Source organism: Periplaneta americana, chromosome 15 (assembly GCF_040183065.1).
Source record: "Periplaneta americana isolate PAMFEO1 chromosome 15, P.americana_PAMFEO1_priV1, whole genome shotgun sequence".
NCBI classification, from domain to species: domain Eukaryota; kingdom Metazoa; phylum Arthropoda; class Insecta; order Blattodea; family Blattidae; genus Periplaneta; species Periplaneta americana.
The window spans coordinates 47,737,508-47,762,915 of record NC_091131.1 but is presented as its reverse complement, the minus strand read 5'-3'; the positions used below and the strand labels follow the sequence as shown (position 1 = coordinate 47,762,915).

Here is a 25,408-nt window from a genome sequence, read left to right as displayed (position 1 = left end):
CTGATGGACAGAAGATAACAGAACAAGTTGAGGAAAAATCAGATAAGCGAGAGAAATCAAGACAACAGAGGACAGCAATTTAACTAAGAAAAGGAAACGAAATCCGACAAAATGGAAACGTAATGTTCAAAAGAAATTACAAATACCAGAACAGTAGAGGCAAGAAATCCCTACCACACAAGGAAACAGAGAGTGCGAAAAACATACTAAGGTCTCATAGGCCTAATATAAAGGCGCTACCAGTATTATCTTCACATTACTGCCGAAGTTCTACTAAAATGAAGTAACTTGCTTCTGGCTTATCAGAAAACAGGCTATACAGTGTCTATAGAGAATAGTGTGCAGGCCAGTTATAAAGAAATTCACCACTGAATTTAATTATGGTTTTCACAGGCCGAAAAAGGATTAATGTGATTTTTTTAATAACAAAGATGAGGCAGGGAAACAAGCGCTTAAGGTAAAAATGGATCTGCGTGTGGCTAGAAAACAAGAAGCAAGTGAATATAAAGAAGCTAGTAAGAGAAGAGCTAAATCTGAAAATTCATTTTCCTGTTTCACAATGTATATGTAAAAAATGCTTGTCACACCAGTGTTGAATATTGGAAAATAATATTACAAACAGATATTGAAAACTTTTAATTTCACTACATATAATTTGGGTAACTCTGAGGCTGTAAATTTTATGTGGCATGAAGGTGTTGGATCAAAAAGGTCTTCAGAAATAGCAACGTGTCTTTGGGAAACTTTAAGAAATGTTCATCCAGCAGTACAAGAAGTGACTATTCGGGTACAGCATCAGGACAAAATTGTAACCGTATAAATGTGGCTATGTTTCTGCATGCTGTTACGATGTTAACTGTTAACGTGATTAACCAAAAATTTATGGATTCTGGTCATTCTGGAATGGAATGTAATAGTGTCTATTTTGCCATTGAAAGTAGAGAAGACAAGATTGATATTTTTACCCCAGATAGATAGTATACTATTGCCCGAACAGCCAAAACACAAAACCTTTTCTGTAGGGTAGTTGAAATGGACTTTGCTGATTTCTTTGATTTTAAGACCTTTTCTGCTCGACTGATAACTAATAAGAACAAGTACTATGAGGATGGAGGTACCCTAAACTGATTGAAGGTAAAATGGTTGCAATACAGAAAAGGAAATTCAACCCGCATATTTTTCAAAGAAAGATTGAGTGACCTGAAATTTCGGACCATCACAGTGAAAAAGATACCTAAACGAAGAGAAACAGATTTTCTTACGAGTGATATCAGCATACTCTACTCAGAATCTTGCCAATTGAGAAAAGGAATAGCATCCCAAAACCATATCATTCATTTTATTAATCCTTAATACCGAAGGATGCAACGTCTACTACAGCAACATTATCAGATGACTTATATATAATTAATGCTTTGTATCATTTGTTCAATATAGTATTAACCCTTTCACGCCTGTGTACATCATTTTTTCAAAAACAGTTTATCCTAATTTAAAAAGTATAGTATCTAGGCCTATAATATCAGTGTAAATTTTTAATTTGCAAACATTTTATACTACCTGAAGATATTTGACATTAATTTAATATTAGGCCATAAATGAGGTTGAGGATCCCTTGAATAATTACTTAGAATGGTTTTTAGTCTTGTCCTGCAAATAAAAATTGTGGCCAGAAAGGATTAATATACTGATTTTTCCGTAATCGATAATTTTTTTAAATAAAATACACGTGTCTAGCATTATCTACAATATTTTTGTTTCATATTATCAGATTTGGGTTATGTCCTTTCATCACTTTAAGTTAGTTAATTTCTCATTCCTAAATATGGTGAAAGGTTCAAAGCCACATTATAATATATAAGTTTGAAATTAATATATTTTAATTAAATGAAACATAGTATAGTATTCTTCTTAATTGTATGAGAACATAAAATCCATTTGAATTTCCATTTACTCCCACAATGTTAAATAATGTAGTTTTTCTGATTGCACAAAAATTTCAAATCGCTTTATCTCGAAACTTGCTCACTGTGGAATAGAACCATTCACTACCAAAGCGACGATATCTATTATCAGGCAGTAATCTCACTTGACAATATGTGTCAAGAGGAAGGACAATTGTTTGTATGCATCTGAAGTCTGACTAGTGTAATATGTAGCTAGTTGGCGATGTATGCAAGGAAAGGAACTGGCCACCCTACCCCATTATCTCCTGGCCTATGCCTCATAGGTGATGCCTTCTTGGATATCACTTGTGAGGTTCAGACCTGTCTTCGAACAGTTGACTAAACAACAATAACTTGACATCACTAGCTTATTCACTTGATTCCACGTACACTTTCTCGCTATCTGCCGTCATTGATGCTGGCTGACACTGTGTCAAGTCTACTGCCAACCATTGGCCTTCCTGAATTGGTGCATAACTCTTCGCATTCCAACATCTTGCTTGTGCTCGTGTCACTCATGATTCTCTTCGAGTCGACCTGGTTGGCAAGTTGGTATAGCGCTGGCCTTCTATGTCCAAGGTTGCGGGTTCAATCCCGGGCCAGGTTGATGGCATTTAAGTGTGCTTAAATGCGACAGGCTCATGTCAGTAGATTTACTGGCATGTAAAAGAACTCCTGCGGGACAAAAATCCGGCACATCTGGCGACGCTGATATAACCTCTGCAGTTGCAAGCGTTGTTAAATAAAACATAACATTTTTTTCTCTTCGATACAATGCTTTGGATTTTCTCTTTCAAGATTTTTCTGTTACTCTCCTTTGCTTTTGCTCTTATTTCTGAGTCCTTAATGCTATCCAGGCACTCCTTCACACTGAATACCAAGTTATTTATTTTGATTTTATCCTTAATCAGTCTCGCGAAATGTCCATTCCACGTGCTGATTTTAGGAAAGGAATTAAACCCCTTCTTCTGCTTCTCACTTTATAACTCCAGTCGTTGTCAACTCTAATCATTGTGTTCCCTAACAGTCTTCTATTCCTCAAGATTCTCTTTTTCGTAATTTCGCACTTAAATTGAACTAATATTGGCGTAACATATTCAAAATTTTGGTTTCACTTCATTCCCACTCTAAAAGCTTCCACTACTTGCCCGTCACTCATGTCCATACCAAAACACTCCCAACACACACTTCCATTATCTTCTCAGATGTATTATGTATTTACACTCTGCTCCCTCTCTTCTTCTCTTATCCCGAAAAATAACAGGTTTTTTCTCCTGATCAAAATGTTCCCATTTACTTTTTAAAATTTCGTTTTCGTGCTGTAATTCTTCCATCTTCTTCATCTCTGCCATGCCCGCCTTCATCACCATTATGTCTTGTTTCACCATTTCATTATTAGGAACTTTTATTCCCCAACTTCACAGGTCAATGCCTGTGCTACACGTTATTTCACCTGACTGTCTTCCTCCGCTACTTGCTTAAGACTGTTGTAGATATCCAAATAAGAAACAGTTATTAAATGTTGTTCATGGAGGATTGTTTTAGCTTATTTTTAAAACTTAATGGAAGTGTTGGAAGAACAAGACGAAACACAACTACAGTGAATCCTAGTGAAAGTTCCTTGTGTTAATGTTGGCCGACCAGCAGCAGGTTCCCTTCCTTCCCCACTGCTATTGCTGCTGCTTGCATGTGTGAACTTAGAGCACTCTGCTGTATTAAAACTTAGGCCTATGTTATACCAACAACATTCAGTATTCGCTCTCTTCACAGTAACTGCTGGAAGTGTTGCCCATTTTGTGTGATACATAACTTCATAAGAAACTACACTCACACGTGCATTGTACCTTTATCTATTTTTTGTGTAACAAACAGTATAATATTCAGGTTTTAGAAATTACAAGTAAAATAGTAATTAAGAGGAAAATCCCTGAATACATTAATGAGGAATTTTTTTCTTCTACTCCGAACTTGTTTTGTAAAGAAATATAACTGGGCTTGGTAGCTCAGGTGCTTGCACTTGAGGCTCGTATTTTGGAGGTTCCAGGTTCAAACTCGAGAGCTGACCAACCTGATTGAGGTTTTTTTCGTATTTTTCCCAATAAATTATACCATATATTTCCAGTAATAAAGACAAGTGTCTTTCCACGAAAAACAGACTCATAACCTTGAAAAAATAGTATTTTAGTAATCCAAACATTGTACACGAGATAGCATCAAGTGATAGTTGAAATGTCGGCCCAGATATAGATGGTGGTTCAGTTGGGGATTTAAATGTTCAGTTGTTGCAATAGATGTCATTGTTCCAATTGGGGTGTAAGTATCCAGCCGGCATGATGGTTGTCGTAATGGTGAGAGAGCACCCTAGGTCAGGGCGTCAGATGTCTTTGGATTAGAGAAAATGCCGAACTTCAGACAAAATAGCATCCATAGTAAAGTCGCAATATGACCATAGCTGTTAAAGCAACTATAAATAAAATAAATATAATTTATTTTTAATCTTATTGTGCATTATGAAGAAGCAATTTTTTAATAAATTAGTAATGAATAATTCGAAATAAAGTAAGCAGTTATTGAATAATTATTGTTAAATAGCTTTTGAAGTATGCTTACATCATAGTTACAAAAAGATTTACAGATAAGTTATGTAATTCCCTCATTATTCATTACAGGGAATATTTTATTTACGGTATTTATTTATTTATTTATTTAATTAATCAATCTTTGTTCACGTCATGGCAGATTAAATGTGTTCCAGTTCTTAATCCACCATAACTGTTACATATGGAATGTATTTCGGGGAATATAAAAATGTGTTCCATTAACACAAATTTCATATAGGCCTAATATTGTTTTACATAATTTAAATCGACGTTATCTGTAAAGTATGAGTACTTAATTGATTTAATGTGACATTATTAAAAACCATTTCACATTGTTACATGCTTGTTCACATGTCACTGTTGTGGAAAGGAGTACAATAAGAATTCGTTTGAGAATCCCTTCCATTTCCTTCACTAATTTAAGAAAATCCTTATTTTTAATTTTTTTTTATGGACTAAATGGCAATAGTATAAAGAAATAAATATTGGTATAGCTGTAAGTTACTTGTGTAGATGGATATCAGTGAGTGACTCATGTCCACCCAGCACAGCTACTATAACAGTCACTTATTTAAACAAAAATATATGACATCACGTGGTCAGTTGGCATTTTTATGAATGCAGTGCCCTATAAGTGAGATAGCTTATCAGTAAATATATTGAAACTCACGTTTATGCACGTAGTATAGGTCTACTCTTACTTTCTGTGCATAAATGTAACATGTATTTAACTATTTAGTTCGCAAGCACACTGCAGTTTCTCTCATTTCCTTTTATACACATACAGTGGAATGGTGTTGTTATTTAAAATAGTTAATTGGTCTGGCCTTCACTGCACTTAATGGGAAGTATAACTTTTTCAGAAGGTACTTAATTTACAAGTTCAACAAACCATACAGTTCGTACATTGTCATAATACATGTATGTAGTTATGTGACAGTATTTGTGATTAAATGTATCAGAGTGTCAGTGTACGTCTCTGTGTTAAGATGAATTTTTCAGGCATATCATTAAGGTATGTAAAACTTACTTATATTGGATTATTTAGCATTTGTCACATGTCAGAAATATAAAGGAGAAAATAAATAAAGTCCGGTTATATATACAAAATTCATATTTATTGCATATAACATTTTTGGAATGTACGCAAAAGTGAAAATGATATTATTCATTGGTCTGTCATTTCACATACATTAAGTGTGCATACAAATGTACGTAAGAGTTCTACCCCAGACCAGGCCTTTCACTGCAAACTCAGCATTCTCCAATTTTTCCTATTTTCTGTCTTCCTCTTAGTCACTGCATATGATCCACATATCTTAATGTCGTCTATCATCTGATGTCTTCTTCTGCCCCGAACTCTTCTCCCGTTCACCATTCCTTCCAGTGCATCCTTCAGTAAGCAGTTTTCTTCTCAGCCAGTGGCCCAACCAATTCATTTTTCTCTTCCTGATCATTTCAGCATTATTCTTTCTTCACATACTCTTTCCAACACAGCTTCATTTCTTATTCTGTCTGTCCATTTCACATGCTCCATTCTTCTCCATATTCACATCCACATTTCAAATGCTTCTATTCACTTCTCTTCAGTTCGTCGTAATGTCCATTGTTTTTTCTCCATAATGTCACACCACACAAAGCACTTCACTAGTCTCTTCCTTAGTTCTTTTTCCAGGGATCCACGGAAGATGCTGTTTTTCCTATTAAAAGCTTCTTTGCCATTGCTATCCTCCTTTTGACTTCCTGGCCGCAGCTCATGTTACTGCTTATAGAACACCTCAATTATTTGAAGCTGTTCACTTGCTCCACTGCATCATTTAATATTCGGAAGTTTACCTTCTTTATTTTTCTTCCGACAGCCATGGTCTTCGACTTCAGGTTTATATAAATTTGGCAATCTTACTCTTTTTCGTTTCTTTAATATATGAATACTTAACAAAGTTTTGTGTTAGAGAAACAACATTTTCATTGCATTACACCTTCTTCAGTGACAGACTTAAAATTTCACTGAAGAAAATCTGTTGAGATGACTTTGATTCTCAACAGCAAGGAATGGAGTAAGTTGATTGGCATAGTGTCTGTCGTATTTTGAATATGCAAATTATAATTGCATATTTATAGTGGATGTTTCAATACATTTTTGTGCTAATTTGAATGCATATTTCAGGACTTGGTTTTGCACATATATCTATTCTCTACTGTTAAAGATAAGGAAAGATTAATAACCTTAATTATTTACATTATCTGGCATTTTTTGTCTTAGAGGCAATCTCAAAATTTCAGGAAGCTTCTGAAAAATAAAACAGCAGGAAACAATAATGACATAAGTATTTTTACCTAGAAACATGTAGGCTGTTTGAACGTGTTACAGTTATAATTCCCAACAACCAAATATGAAATAATAGTAGTAGTAGTAGTACCTAGTAATACTGTTCTCCAACCAGGAGATTAACCGTGAAAGGAATGTGCTTGCTATTGCGTCATCTATTGGAGCGAAGTAGATAGATAATATAACTGTTGTAACGTCAGTATAAAAAACATGTGCTCTCCTGCATATGTTATTTTCTGTATGGAAATTAACCGTGATCTAATTTTGTAACTAGGGTAGTATAAATATGTGTGTATCAGTGTTATCGTTTGTGCTTTGAGAGTTAGCCAATGGATATGCGTGTACCCACGTGTGTGACCTTATCACATCTTATGCTGTCAGCATTCATTCACAGCATTGCCCCGCTGCATCTCATTCCCCTGAGACTTTCTCCTGGTTGAAGTACAGTAGTAGTAGTAGTAGTAGTAGTAGTAGTAGTAGTAGTAGTAGTAGTAGTAGTAGTAACAGTTGTTGTTTAGTCAACTGTCCGAAGATAGGTCTGAACTTCACAATGATACTAAGAAGACACCATTTATGAGGCAACTAGGCCAGGAGATAATGGAGTAGGTTGTCCAGTTCCTTTTCCCCTCGTAGTAACAGTAATAATAATAATAATAATAACTTTAATTATTGCCCATATTTATCATAAGCGCAACAGTCACTTAAATTATATTATTCACTCTCCATTTATTTATTTCTTGTATTTCATATTTCTCAAATATGATGAATAGGCCTATATAATATTTCGATGATGATGTGAATAAATTAAAAATTTAATTCTAAAGAAATAATTTTGATATACGAATATTTGCCTTATTTCTGGTTATATTTATCTTTTTTTGCTGTAGCCATTGAAAAAAATTTCCAGTTAATCTCGATTATTTAACCCCAGACTTCCATTAAGTGAGCATGTTATTCTTTTGCTAGACCGTTTAGTCTTTCAGAAGTATTGTATCTATTTGGTAATAAAGTTACAAATTCAATACATTCCTTCATAGCCAAATCATTACCATCCTTGTTGCCTGAAATAAATCCACTAGAATCCTTTGAAAAGGAACTGAAGCTGGGAAATGTATTATATATATAAAAGAACCTTGTCCAATGTCCATGAATGAAAGACATAGGGTACAGCAAACTTTCCCAGCCATTTCTCGCTCACAGCAAAAGTTAGCTGTACTGATCTTCAACCTCATCTGCAATCTTTTTAACAAGGGATCGTGAATTTCTTCTGTACCTCAGAAATTAAGTTCTTTACTATGCCAGATTAGTGAAGTTCAAGATCTTAATCAACTACGTATGGACATATAAACAGTCAGTCATCTAACCAACTATGTTGTACAATTCATTTGTGTCTCTTTTCAGATCTTGAAGAAATGGAGGAGTGAAAAATTTACCCAGCCGCTTTAGATTGACAAATGCTTTTATCGCCATTTTTAAATACTTTGTCACAAAAGCACTTGTCTGTTTCATTCAAGTTATTAGCAAATATATGGACTAAGGAAAGGAAACTTGAATATACTTATCCATATGCCATTAGGGGTATTTGCAACTTAATAACTAAACCATTCACATATTCAACTTGTAAGCACTCTGACAAGCTTCGCAAGTTTTGTACAGTAAGTGAATGCCCAGAGATGGCAAATACAGAAATTAGTGGTCTTCCATTGAAGGACGTGGTGGCAAAATTAGATAAATTTGCTCCAAGATCTTTGGCTGAGTCCTGGGATAATGTAGGACTTTTGGTTGAACCAATCAGCAAGAAGAAGGTTAAGCTGATCCTACTTACCAATGACTTGACAGAAGATGTGATGGCTGAGGCTGTGGAAATTTGTGCTGATATGATCATTTCTTACCACCCGCCAATATTTGCTCCACTGAAGTCAATTACAGGAAGATCTTGGAAGGTAAAGTAGTAGCTACGTGAAACTGTCTCAGTTTCATCTTATTGACGCTTGTTCAGGTGCATGTAAAACCTAATCATCAATAGAGTATGAGTCATAACGAATCTGTACTTGAAAATTAAAACTACCCATTTTGTCAAATTACAAAGGCAGAACATGTCACAAATTAGGTGTTTAAATCTTGAAATTTATGTGCACCTGCATCAGTGAATCATTTCTATTTTGATTAGAATTATTATTGTGGATGTGAGGTTTTTGAAGCCTCATGTACGTCAGCTAGAATTGTCAGATGTTCAAATTTGGCAGGACATGTTTCCCCCTCCTCGTTTTATTGTTAAATTTCCTTCTTTCTGCTTTAAGTAATGAAGTCCCGCATTTGTTCTTTGACTAATTTGTGATTAGCTTTCTTAAGAGTTTAGCTCGTTACATTGTTATCATACTTACCATTATTAGAGCATAGATGTGGAGTGCTTGCTTTGTTGTATATATATTTTAATTCAACATTTTATTTTCTATTTTTATTCAATTCTTATTTTCAGGAACGTATAATTGCGACCTGTTTGGAAAATAAAATAGCAGTTTATTCACCCCACACCAGTTTTGATGCTATTACAGGAGGTGTCAATGATTGGCTCGCAAGTGCATTTGGTATGTCAGATTCTTCTTAAATTTTTACATTAGCTCATTTTTTAAATATTCTTAATATAATATGTGTTACAGCTCTTCAAAGCTGCAGTTATAACATATTCGTTTGTATTATAATACACTATCACTGTAAATAAATATCAGAAGAAATTAATTTAATAATTACTGATTGAAATAGTGGTAAGTATTTTACCTGTTATTGGAGAAAAATTCGTTCCGGTACCGAGAATCGAACCCAGGGCCCCTCAGCTTTGCACACTGAGTGTTCTTTTCATCTGAGCTATGCCAAGACCCGATTCACGGTGCCGGCCGAACTCTCCTCCTTTGTAGTATTTTATTTAATAGTGCTTCCAACTGCAGACATTATTCATTGTCGAAATTCAGCATGGGCGAGAAATGGCAGATAGATTTTGCTTGATCCCTCTATCAGGGATAGTTCTTTTACATGCCATAAATCTACTACATGGCCTCCAGCTTACTTCTGTGCTGGAGAAAGCCATACTAAGAATGTTATCATCCTTCAAAATCCATTGCTCTCAACCAGGTTTGAAACCTCGAATCTTGGACCCATCGACTAGTGTTATAATGACTAAACCTAAGGTTACGAATTCACGGATCTCAATCTGAATCCTCACCTTGAAACCTATCCTTCTAGGCTGGTTAAACAATAAGTAAAAAGTAAAATTGTCTAATAATAATAATAATAATAATAATAATAATAATATATTGCTATGCTCCTTCTGAATTCATATAATAATACCAGACATGTACAAAGTTATGCCCGATTTCTATTCATGGAAGCATGCCCAGTGCACAAGGATTAGTAGTATTAGTGTTATTGTTATTATTTCGTGAAGCTGTAGTTGAGTGTGAATAGAATTATTGTGGTTATGGTTACGATTCGTTTCAGGTAGCAATGGTGTTGAAACAAACAAATAAATAAATAATACTTCTTGCATCCAAAATCGGACGTAACTTTTACACACACTCGATATATTATACATACAGTGACTTTACAAATGTGTGTACTCAGTGACCTCTACTGTCAGCTGTTACCAAATTCATTTGCTATTGTACACTCTAATGTTTTAAGAGGGTTGTTTGTGTGCATTTATCATGTCAGTAATTATTTATGATTTGTGATCATTATTGTGTACCAGCAATGTAAAATATGGACAGCAAAAGCAGAAAGATCAGTTTTGAAAGTGTACAGTTTGAGAAAATATTACGAGATTTTTTCAAACATCAGTATCATAATATAGTACAAGAGTCTACAAAGACTGTTAAAAATAGAGTGAAGTTGTAACAAGAGATATGGCGTAATACGGAGGGATGGTGGTGATTAATCTGCAGCAGAATTATTGTAAATTTACAATATGGAAGTGAAATAACCATTCAGATTTTCAGAGGACATAGCTTATGTTGTATGTAACGAAAAAGTGTAATACCATATTGGTAGAAAGTTCATAGTTTTCTCAGGAAAAAAAAAGTTTTTTTTCCCAAATGTTTAACACCCTCCTATTCAGTAACTATCGCGAGTAGGATCGTAATTTTTATCAATATCGATAGAAAATCTAATGAGGAATAATTTATCTCTTACATATTTCAATAGCATGGACGGTTTTCATGTAAATTTAATTTAAAAACCATTGATTTCAAGCCACTGAATGATGCGAGCAGATTGCAATGTCGTAGCCAGAGAGGGAGGTAGAGAGACAGACCTGAGTTCGTTGACCCCTTACATCTGTATTACGAGAAGAAATAGTAATGTGTTAGCGGCGATGTTGCCTGAACGACCGCTGGCTACCGTAGAAGTGGGTAAAGTCAATCAGTGGGTGTAAAATCGATCATTTGCGATTTTTATTGAAAATTATATATTTTCTCAGTTACTTGTTAAAATTTTGTTATGCTGACTTCATTGCCTTACATTGTAAATGTAAGCGAGAGGAACAACAAAAAGCCTGCGAATGCCAACAATGGGAACACTGTGTAATTACCATTGAAGTGAAAATTGTTATTTTCAACTTTTTCTCTTAAATGAAAAAGTCTTACAAACTCTAAATTATAGTCAGTAGTGAAAGGAAACAGTAAGTATATGTAAGTACTTTTCATTGAGATTGTATCCTGAAATAATAATTTTGCAGTTCGTAGATGTTAGTATTGAAACTTATTATTTTAAGAAAACTTGTACCTTTGTAGGGTTAAGTCGATCATGACATCGACCTACTCGAAACAGATAGAATCAGCAGGAAGAATAAATTGTACACCGAAATACCTCCAACTAACACTTATAAATAGAAAAGTGTCATAGTATAGTTTATATTGATGGGATAGTGGGGAAAGAGGAAGACGAAAAATGGTGAATTTCTTGCATAAGAGAAGCACTGCCAAAGGAACATATTTTGTACACCCCTCTGTACCTGACTATGGGAACAACGTTTCTAAAGTGACATGAGGAGGGGAAGATTTCAAATAACATCTGATATAAACCTAAGCAATATTGAATTGCATTTTAGATTATAATTGAAGGGTGGTATTTCAATGTAAATTTTGAATTCTTAGATCTTTGTTTGTTGGTATGTGAAGTATTAAAATGTGTTTTTATGTTTTATAAGTTGGCAATCATAGTCACGATTGTACAGTGGAGACCTATAGGCCTAATTGTATCGAATAGTATGATCACAGTAACAAAGATGAACTATATAATGCTATAGACATATATTGAAGATTATTATTGTTTTTTACACCCCTTATAACAAATAAAATATATGTAATACACTTAATTTGTTTTTTAAAAACATAAACAGTGATCGACTTTACTCCGCAATATTTTAAAATCGATCTTAAACTAAAAATTCAATGGTGATCGACTTTACCCTATTTAAGCAGGTAACTTCGATCACAAGTAAATAAAAAAAAACAGTTTTTTATAGATTGTAATACAATTCTTGTAATGTGTCTTTATAAGTGAAGGATATGATGACAAAATGCTATTTTCTGAGGAACTTCGCTCCATTGCATAACCTCAATATCATTAAAAAATTGCAAAATTTTGATCGACTTTACCCTCTTCTATGGTAGGCATTATCAGATTGTATTTCAGAATGGCAGGTTTTGATCATAGTGTCTGAATTGATTTTATTCAGATTAGGCTCAGGACTCCTAGGTGGATAAAATATATTTCTGTATAATGTATACTTATTTTGTTCTAGAAATAAAATCATCAAAACCTCTAACTCAGAGTTATGCAAATGAATCTAAGTCGAAACAATATCAAGTGGAAATTTCTAGTCCTATTGTTGATCCTGTGAGAGCTGGATTGGTTCTACAGCAAATTCAGATTGATGTTGAGAAGGTCACAGAAGACAATGTGGAGTTGCTTGGTGATATGTGAGTTTGCTTCGTGTGTAATTTAATGAGGAAATGATGGGAAAATATTAATTTTAAATTCATTAAATTTTTAGAAGTGACAGTTTTGTTACTAACGTAACGATATTTAAGAAAATTGATTAATACCTGATTAGATTTCGATAAATATACAATCATTTAATACTCGAAAGTCTTGTATCATAACAACGATGAATTATTAATCATATTATTCAGGGCTGCCAAGTTAAAATTCTGAAATAAGCTAGAAATTGTGTTCAAAAATAGGAGAAAACCAAAAAAGAAGCTGATACCACAAATTATTATTTTCATAAGAAAAATTATAAATGCATTACCATACATGAGGGGTTTAGAATCGTGTTTTTCGGGAAAATGCAAAAACGTTCTACTACTTTGTGTTTACATATTTTTAATTTGGTTTTTTTTCCATGTTAATAGATTTTAGTGATATAAATTAAATTTCGTTACTTTTGAAAATAATTTGTTTACAGAAATACTCATACTTTTAATTTAAATTTGCACTTAGTACATTTTGATACCAAAACATTGAAATTACATACTTTGGAATTCAAATTTATTTGATTTTGCAGTATAAAACATTATATAAAAACTCTGAACAATTTTTATCTCTAACCGATTACATAGGACATGCAGTCAAAATAACTTTGAATTTTCTTTAACTGAAAAAATTACACCTGGCCCATGTCATGGTCCGGAATGTCTAGCCCTCCATCAGATAGGATTCATTTCACATTTTGAATCACTAGCTAGCTCAGAAACTTAGTTCCAACTAAGGAAGAACCTGTTCAGACTTGAAACATGTAAATGTTGCATAATGCAAATGCAAATGGTATGTTTCGTTTCTACATTAGGAGAGATTTTCAATGCATATGGTACATTTTGTAACTATGTCATTTTTTTCACTATTAATCCTGCATGCAAATGGTTTGGTACATTTTGTAACTATGTCACTTTTTTCACTATCAATACTGCATGCAAATGATTAAGAATGAAAATCATAGCTGCATCATTTGGTAGTGTTTGTTTCCACCTTTACGAAACAACTTTTAATTCAAATTGTGAAAAATTGTATTTGGTACGTTCTGTTTCTATACCCCTCAATACAATAATAAACTATTCAGCACTGAAAATGTGAAACATACAACAAATATAGCCAGATTACTATGAATTACTTTTATAATACTCTTCAGTGACAAATCTGGCTTGATTAAAATATCGATGCTGTTGAACAGTAATCTCTTGTGTCAAAAAAAATGAACAATATGAGATTTCACTTGATACCTATAAAAAAAATGTTCCCGAATCTTTTGCAAACACATCTTATATCAAAGCATGAATACAGACTTTACAAGAAGAGATTTAAATATCCTCTTACGTCAAGTATTTATTCGTTACCAAGATATTAACATGTTTTTTTCGCTCTCCTTTAAAATTGACTATTTTAATATATGAGGTTGATGTTCAACACCATCGATATTTTCAATGAAACACTCGTTCATGTCACTTACCATCATAGTTTAATTTGCAACCAATGGAAGAGAGAGTTCTGTCTATCTTCATTGACGAACGAAATTGAGTTTCATTTTGTCTGATTAAACTAAAAACTCTCTTCTGTTGCATTTCCGTGTAATAAGTAATGTCACAACAAGGTGTACATCTTTGCATAACTTGTCATACTTCGGGCTGCAAGTACAGTTCAGTTCTTTTTAAAGATTATTCCACACTTCCTCAATATCGGAAGTATGGGAATTGTTTGTTAGCCTGGCGCAGCACTTGTGAAAAAAAGCGACAAATCGGTACCACATGCTGACAAGCTGACAGAACTTTAGAAAACGCTGATGTCAGATTTAAAAACTGACACTTGGCAATCCTGTATCTTTGATTCTCCAGTTACAGCTTGTGGTAATTCATTTTCAGCATAAAAAAATAAAAACGTTTGAAAATATAATTCCTTCTATAAGTAAGGCATTCAAATTTCTAAAGTTTTCAAATATATTTTCGATTTTTTTTTTTTTTGCATCCAAATATGTACTTGTTCTATATTTTCGCCATATATATCTATTTTAGTACATTACTCTACATGCTTCTGCACTCAAAAGTCAGAGTTATTACATTCACTGCTCGATATGTTTTGAGCTGTCACTTGTGTTGTTTAACATTTGAGAATTGTTTTCTTTGTATCAGCTCTGCAGCAGGCGGAAATATGAAGATGACTATTCCCTGTTCGAAGTCATCTATTCCACGGTTATCTAGTATTTTCCACACACATGTTCGTGGTACAGACAATGAGACTTTCAAGATCTTGAAATATGAAGATGTAAGTATTAAAATTATGACTTAAATTGCACTCTAGATCAGTGGGAAGTCAAAGTGTATTATCAAGAAGAGATTGAGATTGGATCTTTTTTATTGTTAATATTCAACATTCGAGACGTGAGATTTTATATGATATAAATTAATATAAGCTAATGAATCTACTGTTTTCAGATAATAAAAGTAGGGTGGGAGGGAATAAGTATCCTACTTGATATAGCCATTACAAATTTAATAAATGTGTATGACTGACCAGTGACTGAGAATGGAAGCAAAGTATAATTAGTAAATGAACGAAAAACATGAGGTTTCAAGTACCTTCAATTTGCTTTTTACCTGTTTCTTACTTCCATTTTATTCTCTATGCAATCTCTATATGTGAGGCTGCCTGTGAAACCCCACCTTAAGTCGTGAAATATCAATTTTCTGTTTTTTACTGTATTGGAAAGATGAGAAAATGCTGAACATTTTAAACAAACAAATTACATTTCTACGACAAAAATTGCATTTTTTTATTGAATTCCGAAAACTTTATCTTTAAACTAGGCATTTTGAATAAATTACATTTAAAGGGAAAAAATGGAACTCTCTGCATCAAAATCCACAGTTAATTCCCGATTTACCACGAAAATCGTCTGTAGCTGCATTTAGATTGGCAACAGGCCATGATTGTTTGGCCAAACACCTGCATAGAATTGGAATATATCAGTCCCCTAACTGCCCATTGTGCAACTCAAACCAAGAAATGGATTCGGAACACCTCAAAATCTGTGCTTCTGTGGCTGGTCATGATAATATCTTTGAAAAATATTGGAGTGCAAGAGGTCAAATGACTTTATTGTCAAATGCCTGGCATTAGAAAACAACAACAACATTTAAAGTTGAACTTACAAAATTGAACGCTAATATAACATGTTTCGACATTGTTGGCAGCCTTGGAGCTGTATTTTATTTGTAGTTCATGAAGTAATTTAACAGATCTCAAAATCGACTTTTTGTCCTGATTCACTTTATTTTGCTTTACTGAAAAATTATGTCTACCGACTTAAGGTGGGGTTTTCCAGGCAGCCTCACATATATGTTTTCAGTTTGTTTACATTTAATTTATGTTTCCATATTATCAACATCCATAGAGAAATAAGCGAACTAACTTTTGTTATAAAACTCTCAACTATAAGTATCTAATTCATTGTACGAAACTGAGGAATTTTTTGAAACATTTATTTTATCATACTGTGATATACAATTTTTAGGTTAAGCATCAGAGACTAATAGAATGAGTAATGGTAAGGGATCCAGACTTAATATTTATTTGTGAACATTACATAACACAAGACATTCGAACTGTAATAATTTTTTTAAATAGTCTCCAAAATTATCAGTACCCCAGCGACCAGCCATTTATGGATGTGCAGCCATTTCCACACATATTTCGTTATTTCCTCACTAGGTCATTCTTTGCAACTGTTCTGGCTTCTAAGCTTTCCATTAGCAGGACAAACAGGTACAGAGAGTATAGTCAAGTATCAGCTGGATACATGCATGCAAGCAGCAACAACTGCTGACTGACCATTTCCCAGCATTCTCCAACAAAAGTTAGCTGAGGACACTTAATATTGTAGGATTTATTTATTTTTATTATACCTTCAGATATATTAATTGAAGTATTCTTTCAAAAATGTGAAATATTTTATTGATGTTCGTTTCAGACCATGAAAGAGTGAACTTATTACTAAAATTGTATTTTTTTTTGCAGTACCCACTGCCGGGTGTTGGTTTGGGTCGATTATGCTACTTAGATAAACCTCTGAAAGTAATTCATGTTGTAGAACTTGTGAAGAAGCATATTAAACTACAACATATAAGGCTGGCATTGGCAAGGCACAGGAATATTGGTAAGTATAACTACTGAATGCTTCTTACATCCACAGTGTGGTAAATAAATATTTTATTATTATAAAATTTATTGAACTTACAATTTCTGGCTCTGCTAAGCATAGCTTGACATCAGATGCCAGGCAATATAATACAATTCGTGGGTGCACAGACAAAAGGGGATAAGTTACCTTTCAGCCAAAATTGAGTTAAATCAACATTTAGATAGAGAAATGTGAGAAGAACATTGTGTAGAATGTGCTAAATCATAGTTTTGGAATATAATTAAATATGTATCAAACCTGTATGCACATAGAATTATTCCAATTCAGAAACAACTAAGTAAACTAAAAGAATTCCAAAAGGAAATAACATTTCAATGGATACCTAGTCACTGTGGTATACCTGGAAACGAGAGAGTCAATAATATTGCAAAACAGGCAACATATTTGCAACCAAGACCTCTTCAAGTGATATCTCTATCCAATGCTTTTGCTTCAGTAAAGTCTCATTTTACAAATCTATGGATCAACAATTGGCTCTCTTCTGACAAAGGAAAAATTTTACAGTCTGCACAAAAGAAACCAAATGACCTGGAAATGTACAAAAACTTGCCCAGACATGTTCAAATATTTTTAACAAGAGCCAGAACAGGTCACATTGTCACTCAATTGTACCTACACCGATTTCACATTTCTGATAATCCTACTTGTCTGTGGTGTAATAATCATGATGAAAATCTGAACACATTCTTCTATACTGTCCATCCACAAACCACAAAAGAAGTAAATTAAAATCATCAGTACCAGTTGCAGAAGACACAGCCCTGCAGTTATATTGACTACACCCCACCTCTGGCTACTAGCAACAGGCATCTATAATGAACACCGCTCAAAATACCCCTCATTTCTCATGAAAAACAACAACTGAATAGACTACAGTGGACTATAGTGGACTTTATGTTGTCAGCAAACAGCTGGATACATTAAGAAGATTGATAGTTTTGGAATTATAGATGAAAGAGAATTGTAAGTATGGAGTTAAAAAATTGTTTCAGCAATCCTACATATTTCGTCAAAGTGTTTTTTGCAGTTATTTCAAAACTTAGTTTTGGTGACTTATCCCCTTTTGTCTGCGCATCCACGAATTAATCTTACATCAATGTGTAGTGGTAATTAAGTGGTGATGGCCAACCACATACAATATTGTCTTTGTAATGATCACGACTACGGACAAATGAACGATGTCAAAGACACCTAGAGTGAGATCAGGCTTGTCAGCCAAGTTTGGTCTTTCAATTTAGTGATTGTTATGGTCAGGAACTGCTTGTGTTCAGATATCTCTGCATGCCAGCATTTCCATTAAAACTGCAAATGTGTCTATTCACAATCTATTGAAACTACACTAGCCTTTGATGGACGAAATATTATATCTCAAGTCATATGACGTCATTTTATTTATTTTATTGTTACAGATTCTTCCGTATCGACCATTGCTCTTTGTGCAGGAGCTGGAGCATCAGTTTTGAGGAATGTGAAAGCTGATCTGTACTTAACTGGAGAAATGTCTCATCATGATGTCCTAGACGCAGTTCATAAAGGGACCCATGTGATCCTTTGTGACCACAGCAATACAGAGAGAGGCTTCCTGAAAATCTTTGCTAAGCAGCTAGCCACAGAACTTCTTGGTGGAAATGTCGAAGTTGTGACGTCTAAAGTTGACAGAGATCCACTTAAAATAATATAAACTAAAACAAGCAGAAAATGTCACAGACATGTGCTTTCTTAATGTTGCTTTCTTTTTAAAAATTATGATCTTATCAATGTTGTTTTGCTGTGAAGGCAGCCTGAAAAGAAATACTGTTATTGGAGTAACGTCATTAGAAGTATTAGCAGCCTTAATGTTTGTGTATATACTTGTCAACTGAGGTTACCAACAGGATCAGGAAAGAGAAAATCTTCTTTGTCATTCCGCTTCTTCTGCATCTCATTTTGTTTTTTTATAATAATATAATTAGAATCTGGATGTTTGGCAAATTGCCTTTTATTACTGGGTTCACATAATGTCAAAGTTTTATAGATTTAAATGTGTTTCGAGGTATTTAAAAGTGGTAGGGCCAATTTAAGTTATTGTAGCAATCAACAGAATATTAATTGCCTTAAATTTATTCTTCTTATGTGCAAGTTTAATGTTGACTATCTCACAGTTGTAGAACTTGTTTGGTTATATCAGCAGTTGCCAATCTATGATCCGTGAATAATTTGAAAGTAGTCTGTAGAACCAAGGTATGTTTTCAAACGGTATTTTAACTACGAGGGTAATTCCGAAATTAAGTTTCGCGTATTTATATCTTCGGAAGTAATGTATGCAGGAAAAAATTGTACTGTATACAGTTCAGGGACATTCATGTGTGTCATTGCGTGTCATGTAATCGCAAGCGTCCGTACTGCACATGCACAGGAGTAGACTGAAGCAAGGAACTTCTGCGGAGTATGTGCCCACACCATTAGAGCTGCTGTCACAATTGCTGAGAGACGTGTGTTACAGAACTGGACGAAAGAGGAGGTTAGGATGGAAAACCACTGCTATGAATGGGCATGTGGCATGAGTGGTATGGAAATCCATATGTGGCTTGTTGAGGAGAGGTTCAATTGGGATGGATCATCCTCCCTACAGTACCGATCTCGCACCTGGTGACTTCCACTTGTTTCCAGTCTTAAAGGGAGAGGTGTCTGGACACCATTACAGTAGCAATGACGAAGTGAACTGTGCTGTTACCACATTTCTCTGTGCACAGGACATGGAATTCTATGAGAACGGGTTTTTAAACTCATAAAGAGGTATGATAAGTGTTTCAATGTTCGTGGAAACTACGTGGAAAAGTAAACAAGAGATGTCTCTTTCTATTCTATTCTTTATTGCCATTGTATTTGATTCCCTCAATAAAGATCCTGAACATAACTGACTCTCGAAACTTATTTTCGGAACTATCCTTGTAAGATTAACTGTATCATGTTCTCTGATTTTATTTTTATACAAAACATTTTAGGGGTCCACCAAAATGAAATATGAGTTTCAAGGGTTCCGAAAACCATTATGTTGTACAATCAGAATTACCAATATGCTAAAAATCTCCTCTACTGCTTCCAGTTCATGACGTGAAAAAATTGCTCAGTAGTGTAATTGTCGTGCCTTTTTTCATAGCAGTCCATTATGCTAAGTTGGCTGAAATTATCACAACTTGAAAAAAGGGGGCGCACATTTGTGGAATCTATGACTTTTGTTGAAAAAACTGTGTGTCAACTCGAAGCTGCTCCTGATAAAGAAGTACTATTATTGAAAAGTGAAAATGTATAATATCCAGGGGCGGCTTTTGGGGTAGTGCCAGTGTGCCATGGCACCGCCAATGAAATAAACAAAAAATAATATCCTAAAAAGCAGTTGTAATAGTTTATTTCTACACTTTTATTCGTATTTCATCTGAACGAGCATGTGCACAGATCAGGACGCACTCTTGCAGCGTTTTTCCGAACTTTGGAGCCACTTCTGTGTTTCACTGCTTACGCCCATATAACACTGTACAAAAGGCTAATGATTCTAGTTTATATACGTTTCTTATGGCAGACTTTGAGCCGAATTCGGTTTGACTCAGTAGTTAATATTCTGTCCGCTAGGGCACAGTAATGCAGAAATTTCGCTAGATGGCAGGGTTGTTGGAGACGTTAGGAAGGGAACCATCAACCGCAGACTTGCACGAAAACACAAGTTAAAGTTCCGCGCCAAATGTTAATGTAATGTTGCCAATTCAAAACTAATGCACATAACTTGGATTTGAATGTGTAAAGTATTATCCGTTTAACTATATTGAATGCAGAGATAGTCATGGTTCTTTTTAGAAAGATAAATATTTTTTTCATATTATGTAACACTGTTTGTTAATGTTGTGTAATATTTGTTTTATTTTGCGGCAAATAAATATCGGTACACTGTTGCTATAGTATTGATGCTTTTGTTAATGATACATGTGATCTATGCAGGACATGAACATGTGTTATTCAGGCCGCTGCCTTGGATTCATCGGCCTGTTAAATAAAATGCAAACTACCTTGCTCCAAACATGTTCCAGTTACATTATTTTGATGTAGAACGTTATTTTTCTGTGATGAATATCATATAAATTAACTGATAAAATATATTGTGCTTTTTTTTAACTTATAGTGCCTTTTCCACGTTCTTAAGTGCCTTTTTTGCCTACCTATTATGTCTTTTCTTAAATGTTTTTAATTGTTTTTTTTTTTTTTTTTGACTGTCTATTTTAGGTGTTACAAAAGCCTGAACATCCAGGTTCTACATTATAATAGTTAAAATACTATACTTTGAGGAAAATATGTACAGTTCAGACTTCAGACTCGACATAATAATAACGAAACAAACACTTTTCAATTGATGAGATGTCCAGGACCTCAGGAAGTAAATTACAAAAAGAATGCAAATACAGTAAAATAAAATTTCTTACACTACTTCTGCAGGATACAAATGAAAGAGTAGTGTACACATTGAAACTCAAAAAAATGATTTTATATGAATCATATTAAGTATAACAAAAGTAATTGAGAATTAGAGACCATAATAAAGTGAAAATCAGAGAAAATTTTTCTAATCTAGACTGACAAAGAAAGCATTGCTGTAGAATGACAACTTATAAAGAAGACTGTGTGAGACACCTGAAAAAAAATCTTTGCTATTCATTTTGAGACAAACTTATATTTCAATGTTATGATGTTGTGGTGTTATAACTTTTCCACAGATACCATTCAGTATTGTTGAAATAACTGCTGAAACTTATTTCATCTCTTTGGCAGTATAGTCCCGTCGCTCTAATTTCCAGCAGCCAGTCGCGTTGCAGGTCGGCTACATTTAAACATGTGTGTCTTGTGATTCGCTGAGGAAGACGTCATCCATTTCCTAAGGCTCGATAAATACTTAATATAATCGCCCACCATTTTGGCTCTTTCGTTGTCTTTCGCAGAAAGCACACGAAGACGTTATTTGCCGCTCAATTATTTGCTAAATTACAGTGCGTTTGATTTATTATCATAGGAGCTAAGACATGATAATGTTTAACGGTGTGGCAAATAGATTCCTCGTATGGTAGCTCGGCAACGAAAGAACAAAAATGGCGAACGATACTACCTACCTTCATTTCCTAAGACGTAAGCAAAGAGGAGGAGTCACGCCGGGAATAACAGCGTCGTGACTATAGTAAGCAACTTTCCATGAGGTAATAATGAAATTAGAAGTTTGAAGTTGCAGTACATAATTAGTGGTTGTATTCTTATTATATTCTATACTTGTCTGTTTCATGGGCAGCACCAGTGAGGAGGAAGGAGTTTCAGTGAACGAGTCTTGTGCTCAGCAAAAGTTTACTTGTACCCACCCTTCTTCCTTCCCGCTCTGCACAAACATTATAAAACTTGTTTCAGAACATTTCTGATTCAATTTCACTATTTAATTAATGTTGCATTTAGCTCAGTTTGTGTTCATGTTTTATTGTGCTAAATCTTCTTTAAGCTTTTGCTTAATCTTGCATATTTTTGTTTACATCTAAGTGATGCATAAATGGCTAATGAATCGTGTGCTAGTGAATGCTGCTTTCCCTACTCCTTGAAATTAAAAATATTTGTGTTATCATTCTTTGTTCGGAATTAGTTCTAAATTTGTTCATTTTCTTCAAAAGCAATGTGTGATTGTCAGATGATAGGAAATTGATAATAATTTTATATACAGACTCACTCTCGTATATTACGTAGGGTTGAGAAGAATAAGAGGAATGAATTGCTAAGTGCAGAAAATCTCCATCCAGTTCATAATCATAAGAGGAATATTTCTTTAGTATTAATGAAATACATTTATTTTGTAAGGATAACTGTTTGTTACTGTGTTTTTGGAGTGGTTTACTCAATTAATGGATGCACTATTACATAATTTGAATATGTATATGTTTTTCTGAATAGATGATATTGGCACTGAACATAACTGAGATTTGTGTTATTTCCTTTCTTTATCAGCTTCCTCTATTAACTGATAGATTCTTGCTAGAAAAAAAATTGAAATTATGGTTTATTTAATAACGCTCGCAACTGCCGAGGTTTTATCAGCGTCGTCGGTGTGCCAGAATTTTGTCCCACAGGAGTTCTTTTACATGCCATTAAATCTACTAACATAAGCCTGTCGCATTTAAGCACGCTTAAATGCCATTGACCTAGACTGGGATCGAACCCGCAACCTCGAGCACAGAAGGTCAATGCTATACCGACTATGCTACCCAGGCCAACTTCTTGCTAGAAGAAAGCAGGTTATTTAAGTTGTACTGTTCTGGATTAAGATGATCTGGCTGCCATTTTGTTTTACTTGGCCTACTAATCACTGGTTATCTCCTTTAACCTCTCAAATATGGCCGGTTAGAGTTTACCATGGTTAACCTGCAATTTAAGTCCTAACCAAGGTCGATGCAGCATAAAAATGCTTAACCATGGGTTAGGTGGCAATTATAACCGGTGGTTACACTAACTGACGTATGCACGTGGACATTAATGATTAAAACCATAGGTGTTGATTAAGATTTTTGGTTTAAAAGACCAATACCTTCATTAGATTATTAAAATTTATTAATACCGTAAAATGGGGTGAATAGGGACGCAGGAGGTGAATAGAGACGAAGTTTTATTATTTTTTATTTCTTTGTGTCAAAGATTAAATATAATAAGAGTGTTTATGTTTTCATTCACAATGAGTAAACAAATAAACACTCTTATTATATTTACTCTTTGACACAAAAAAAAAAAATAATAAAACTTCGTCCCTATTCACCCCATCTTTCGGTAGTTATTTTTTTCTTTTTCTGTGAGATTTGGTGTTTTTCTTCATTTTATTAATGTTGAATTTAGTGTTCTTCAAGTGAAACTTTTATAAATAGTTTAAAATGGAATCAAAATAGCTCTTATGCACCTGAAATCCCTGCCTCTAAATTGATTAGTCAATAATGATAATGGTAATAATAATAATCCATTTAAAAATTTGGTTTCTTTGGCCCATTCTGTCCTCACTCTTGTGAGGGTTTTGACAACATTGTTGGACATTTTCCATACAGAGAGCTGTGCAACTTACATGGCCCAAATGACACAGAACATACAAAAAACAAAGGCCACACCTGCTACTTACGTGAATAAGACCAAAGCTGACCAAAAATCGAACCCAGAATTTTCTGAATTTGAGGCTAGAAATAGTAATGCTTGAGCTATAATAGAAGATTGAATTCAAAGTATCAGCATATACAGTATTTTTTATATTACCATACATACTACGCGAATACTCTGCACATAGTTTTTTTTCCGGAATTTAGCAAAGAAAAACTGGAGTGCGCGCATTATTTGAAACAAATTACAGTCAATTTTCTTTTTCATTTTTTTTTCTGCAATTTTCTCTGCTAAAATTAGAGTCCACGAATTATTTGATGTTGCGGAGTATTTACGTATATACGTCATTTTATTTAGTCATACTTTCAGCAAGAGTGGTTGTTCACGTATGCATATAAATGATATGATAAATTAATAAATAAATTGGGGAAAGCTGCATAAAACCTGCGTATTTCGTAAATTAATTTTTATATCTTCCAAATATTAAATCAGCACATTAGCCATCTGCCCAGTTGTATCATTTTATGCAGCATTATGTAACTTAGAAGTACCAGTAATGTAAGGTAGCACCAAAATGGAACAAAGTTAAGTTCTGACACATATTTAGAATTCCTCGTATGTTTATTCAGCACAATAAGGAAGTGTCAACACATGTCACTACCAGCAAACATACGCATAGCGTTGGATGCCTATGTAAGTTAGGCTAGCAATGCAGCAAAAAAAAAAAAAACGGTTATCTAACAGCAATTCAAGGGCTTGGCTTAAAATGAAGATATTGGAGGTAAAACAATAATGTCCCTTTTAAAATTGTGAAAAGAGATTTTAAAAGCTTGAAACAATTTTCTTCAAATCTTTCCTTGAAAGTAAAACACTAAGCTCCTGGCGTAGCTCTGTGGTAATGAGCTGGACTCGGATACTGAAGGCTACCCTTGGGCGTGGGTTTAAGTCCCGCGTCGACTGATTATCTGTTTGGGTTTCTTTTACGAGGCTTACCCCACCTATAGGGTGAACGTCAAGTAATTCCATAGCATTTCCTCGGACTCATCTTGCTGACTAAAACAATGAATAATTATTTTATTATGTCGTTAAAAATAGCAAATAAATTTCCGAGATATCTTTTTAATCTGGAAAGGAAGTCTTTTAACAGACTTGTCTC

At 34.1% G+C, this 25,408-nt stretch overlaps 1 protein-coding gene across 3 annotated transcripts in view; it reads left to right on the top strand.

Moving 5' to 3' along the window:
- The window catches only part of LOC138714852 (NIF3-like protein 1), a 42,109-nt gene extending 19,017 nt beyond the window's left edge, over positions 1 to 23,092 (top strand). For 2 of the 3 annotated variants that reach the window (XM_069847052.1, XM_069847051.1), the window contains 6 exons: positions 8,277 to 8,818; positions 9,355 to 9,463; positions 12,673 to 12,850; positions 15,053 to 15,185; positions 16,938 to 17,076; positions 18,531 to 23,092. In XM_069847052.1, coding sequence (XP_069703153.1) covers positions 8,330 to 8,818; positions 9,355 to 9,463; positions 12,673 to 12,850; positions 15,053 to 15,185; positions 16,938 to 17,076; positions 18,531 to 18,802 — 1,320 coding nt within the window. In that variant the 5' untranslated portion in view covers positions 8,277 to 8,329 and the 3' untranslated portion in view covers positions 18,803 to 23,092. Of the gene's footprint in view, positions 1 to 5,282; positions 5,562 to 8,276; positions 8,819 to 9,354; positions 9,464 to 12,672; positions 12,851 to 15,052; positions 15,186 to 16,937; positions 17,077 to 18,530 lie in introns of those variants that run through there. The other variant, XM_069847053.1, reaches the window with a different exon arrangement.
- The last annotated feature ends 2,316 nt before the right edge of the window (positions 23,093 to 25,408 follow it).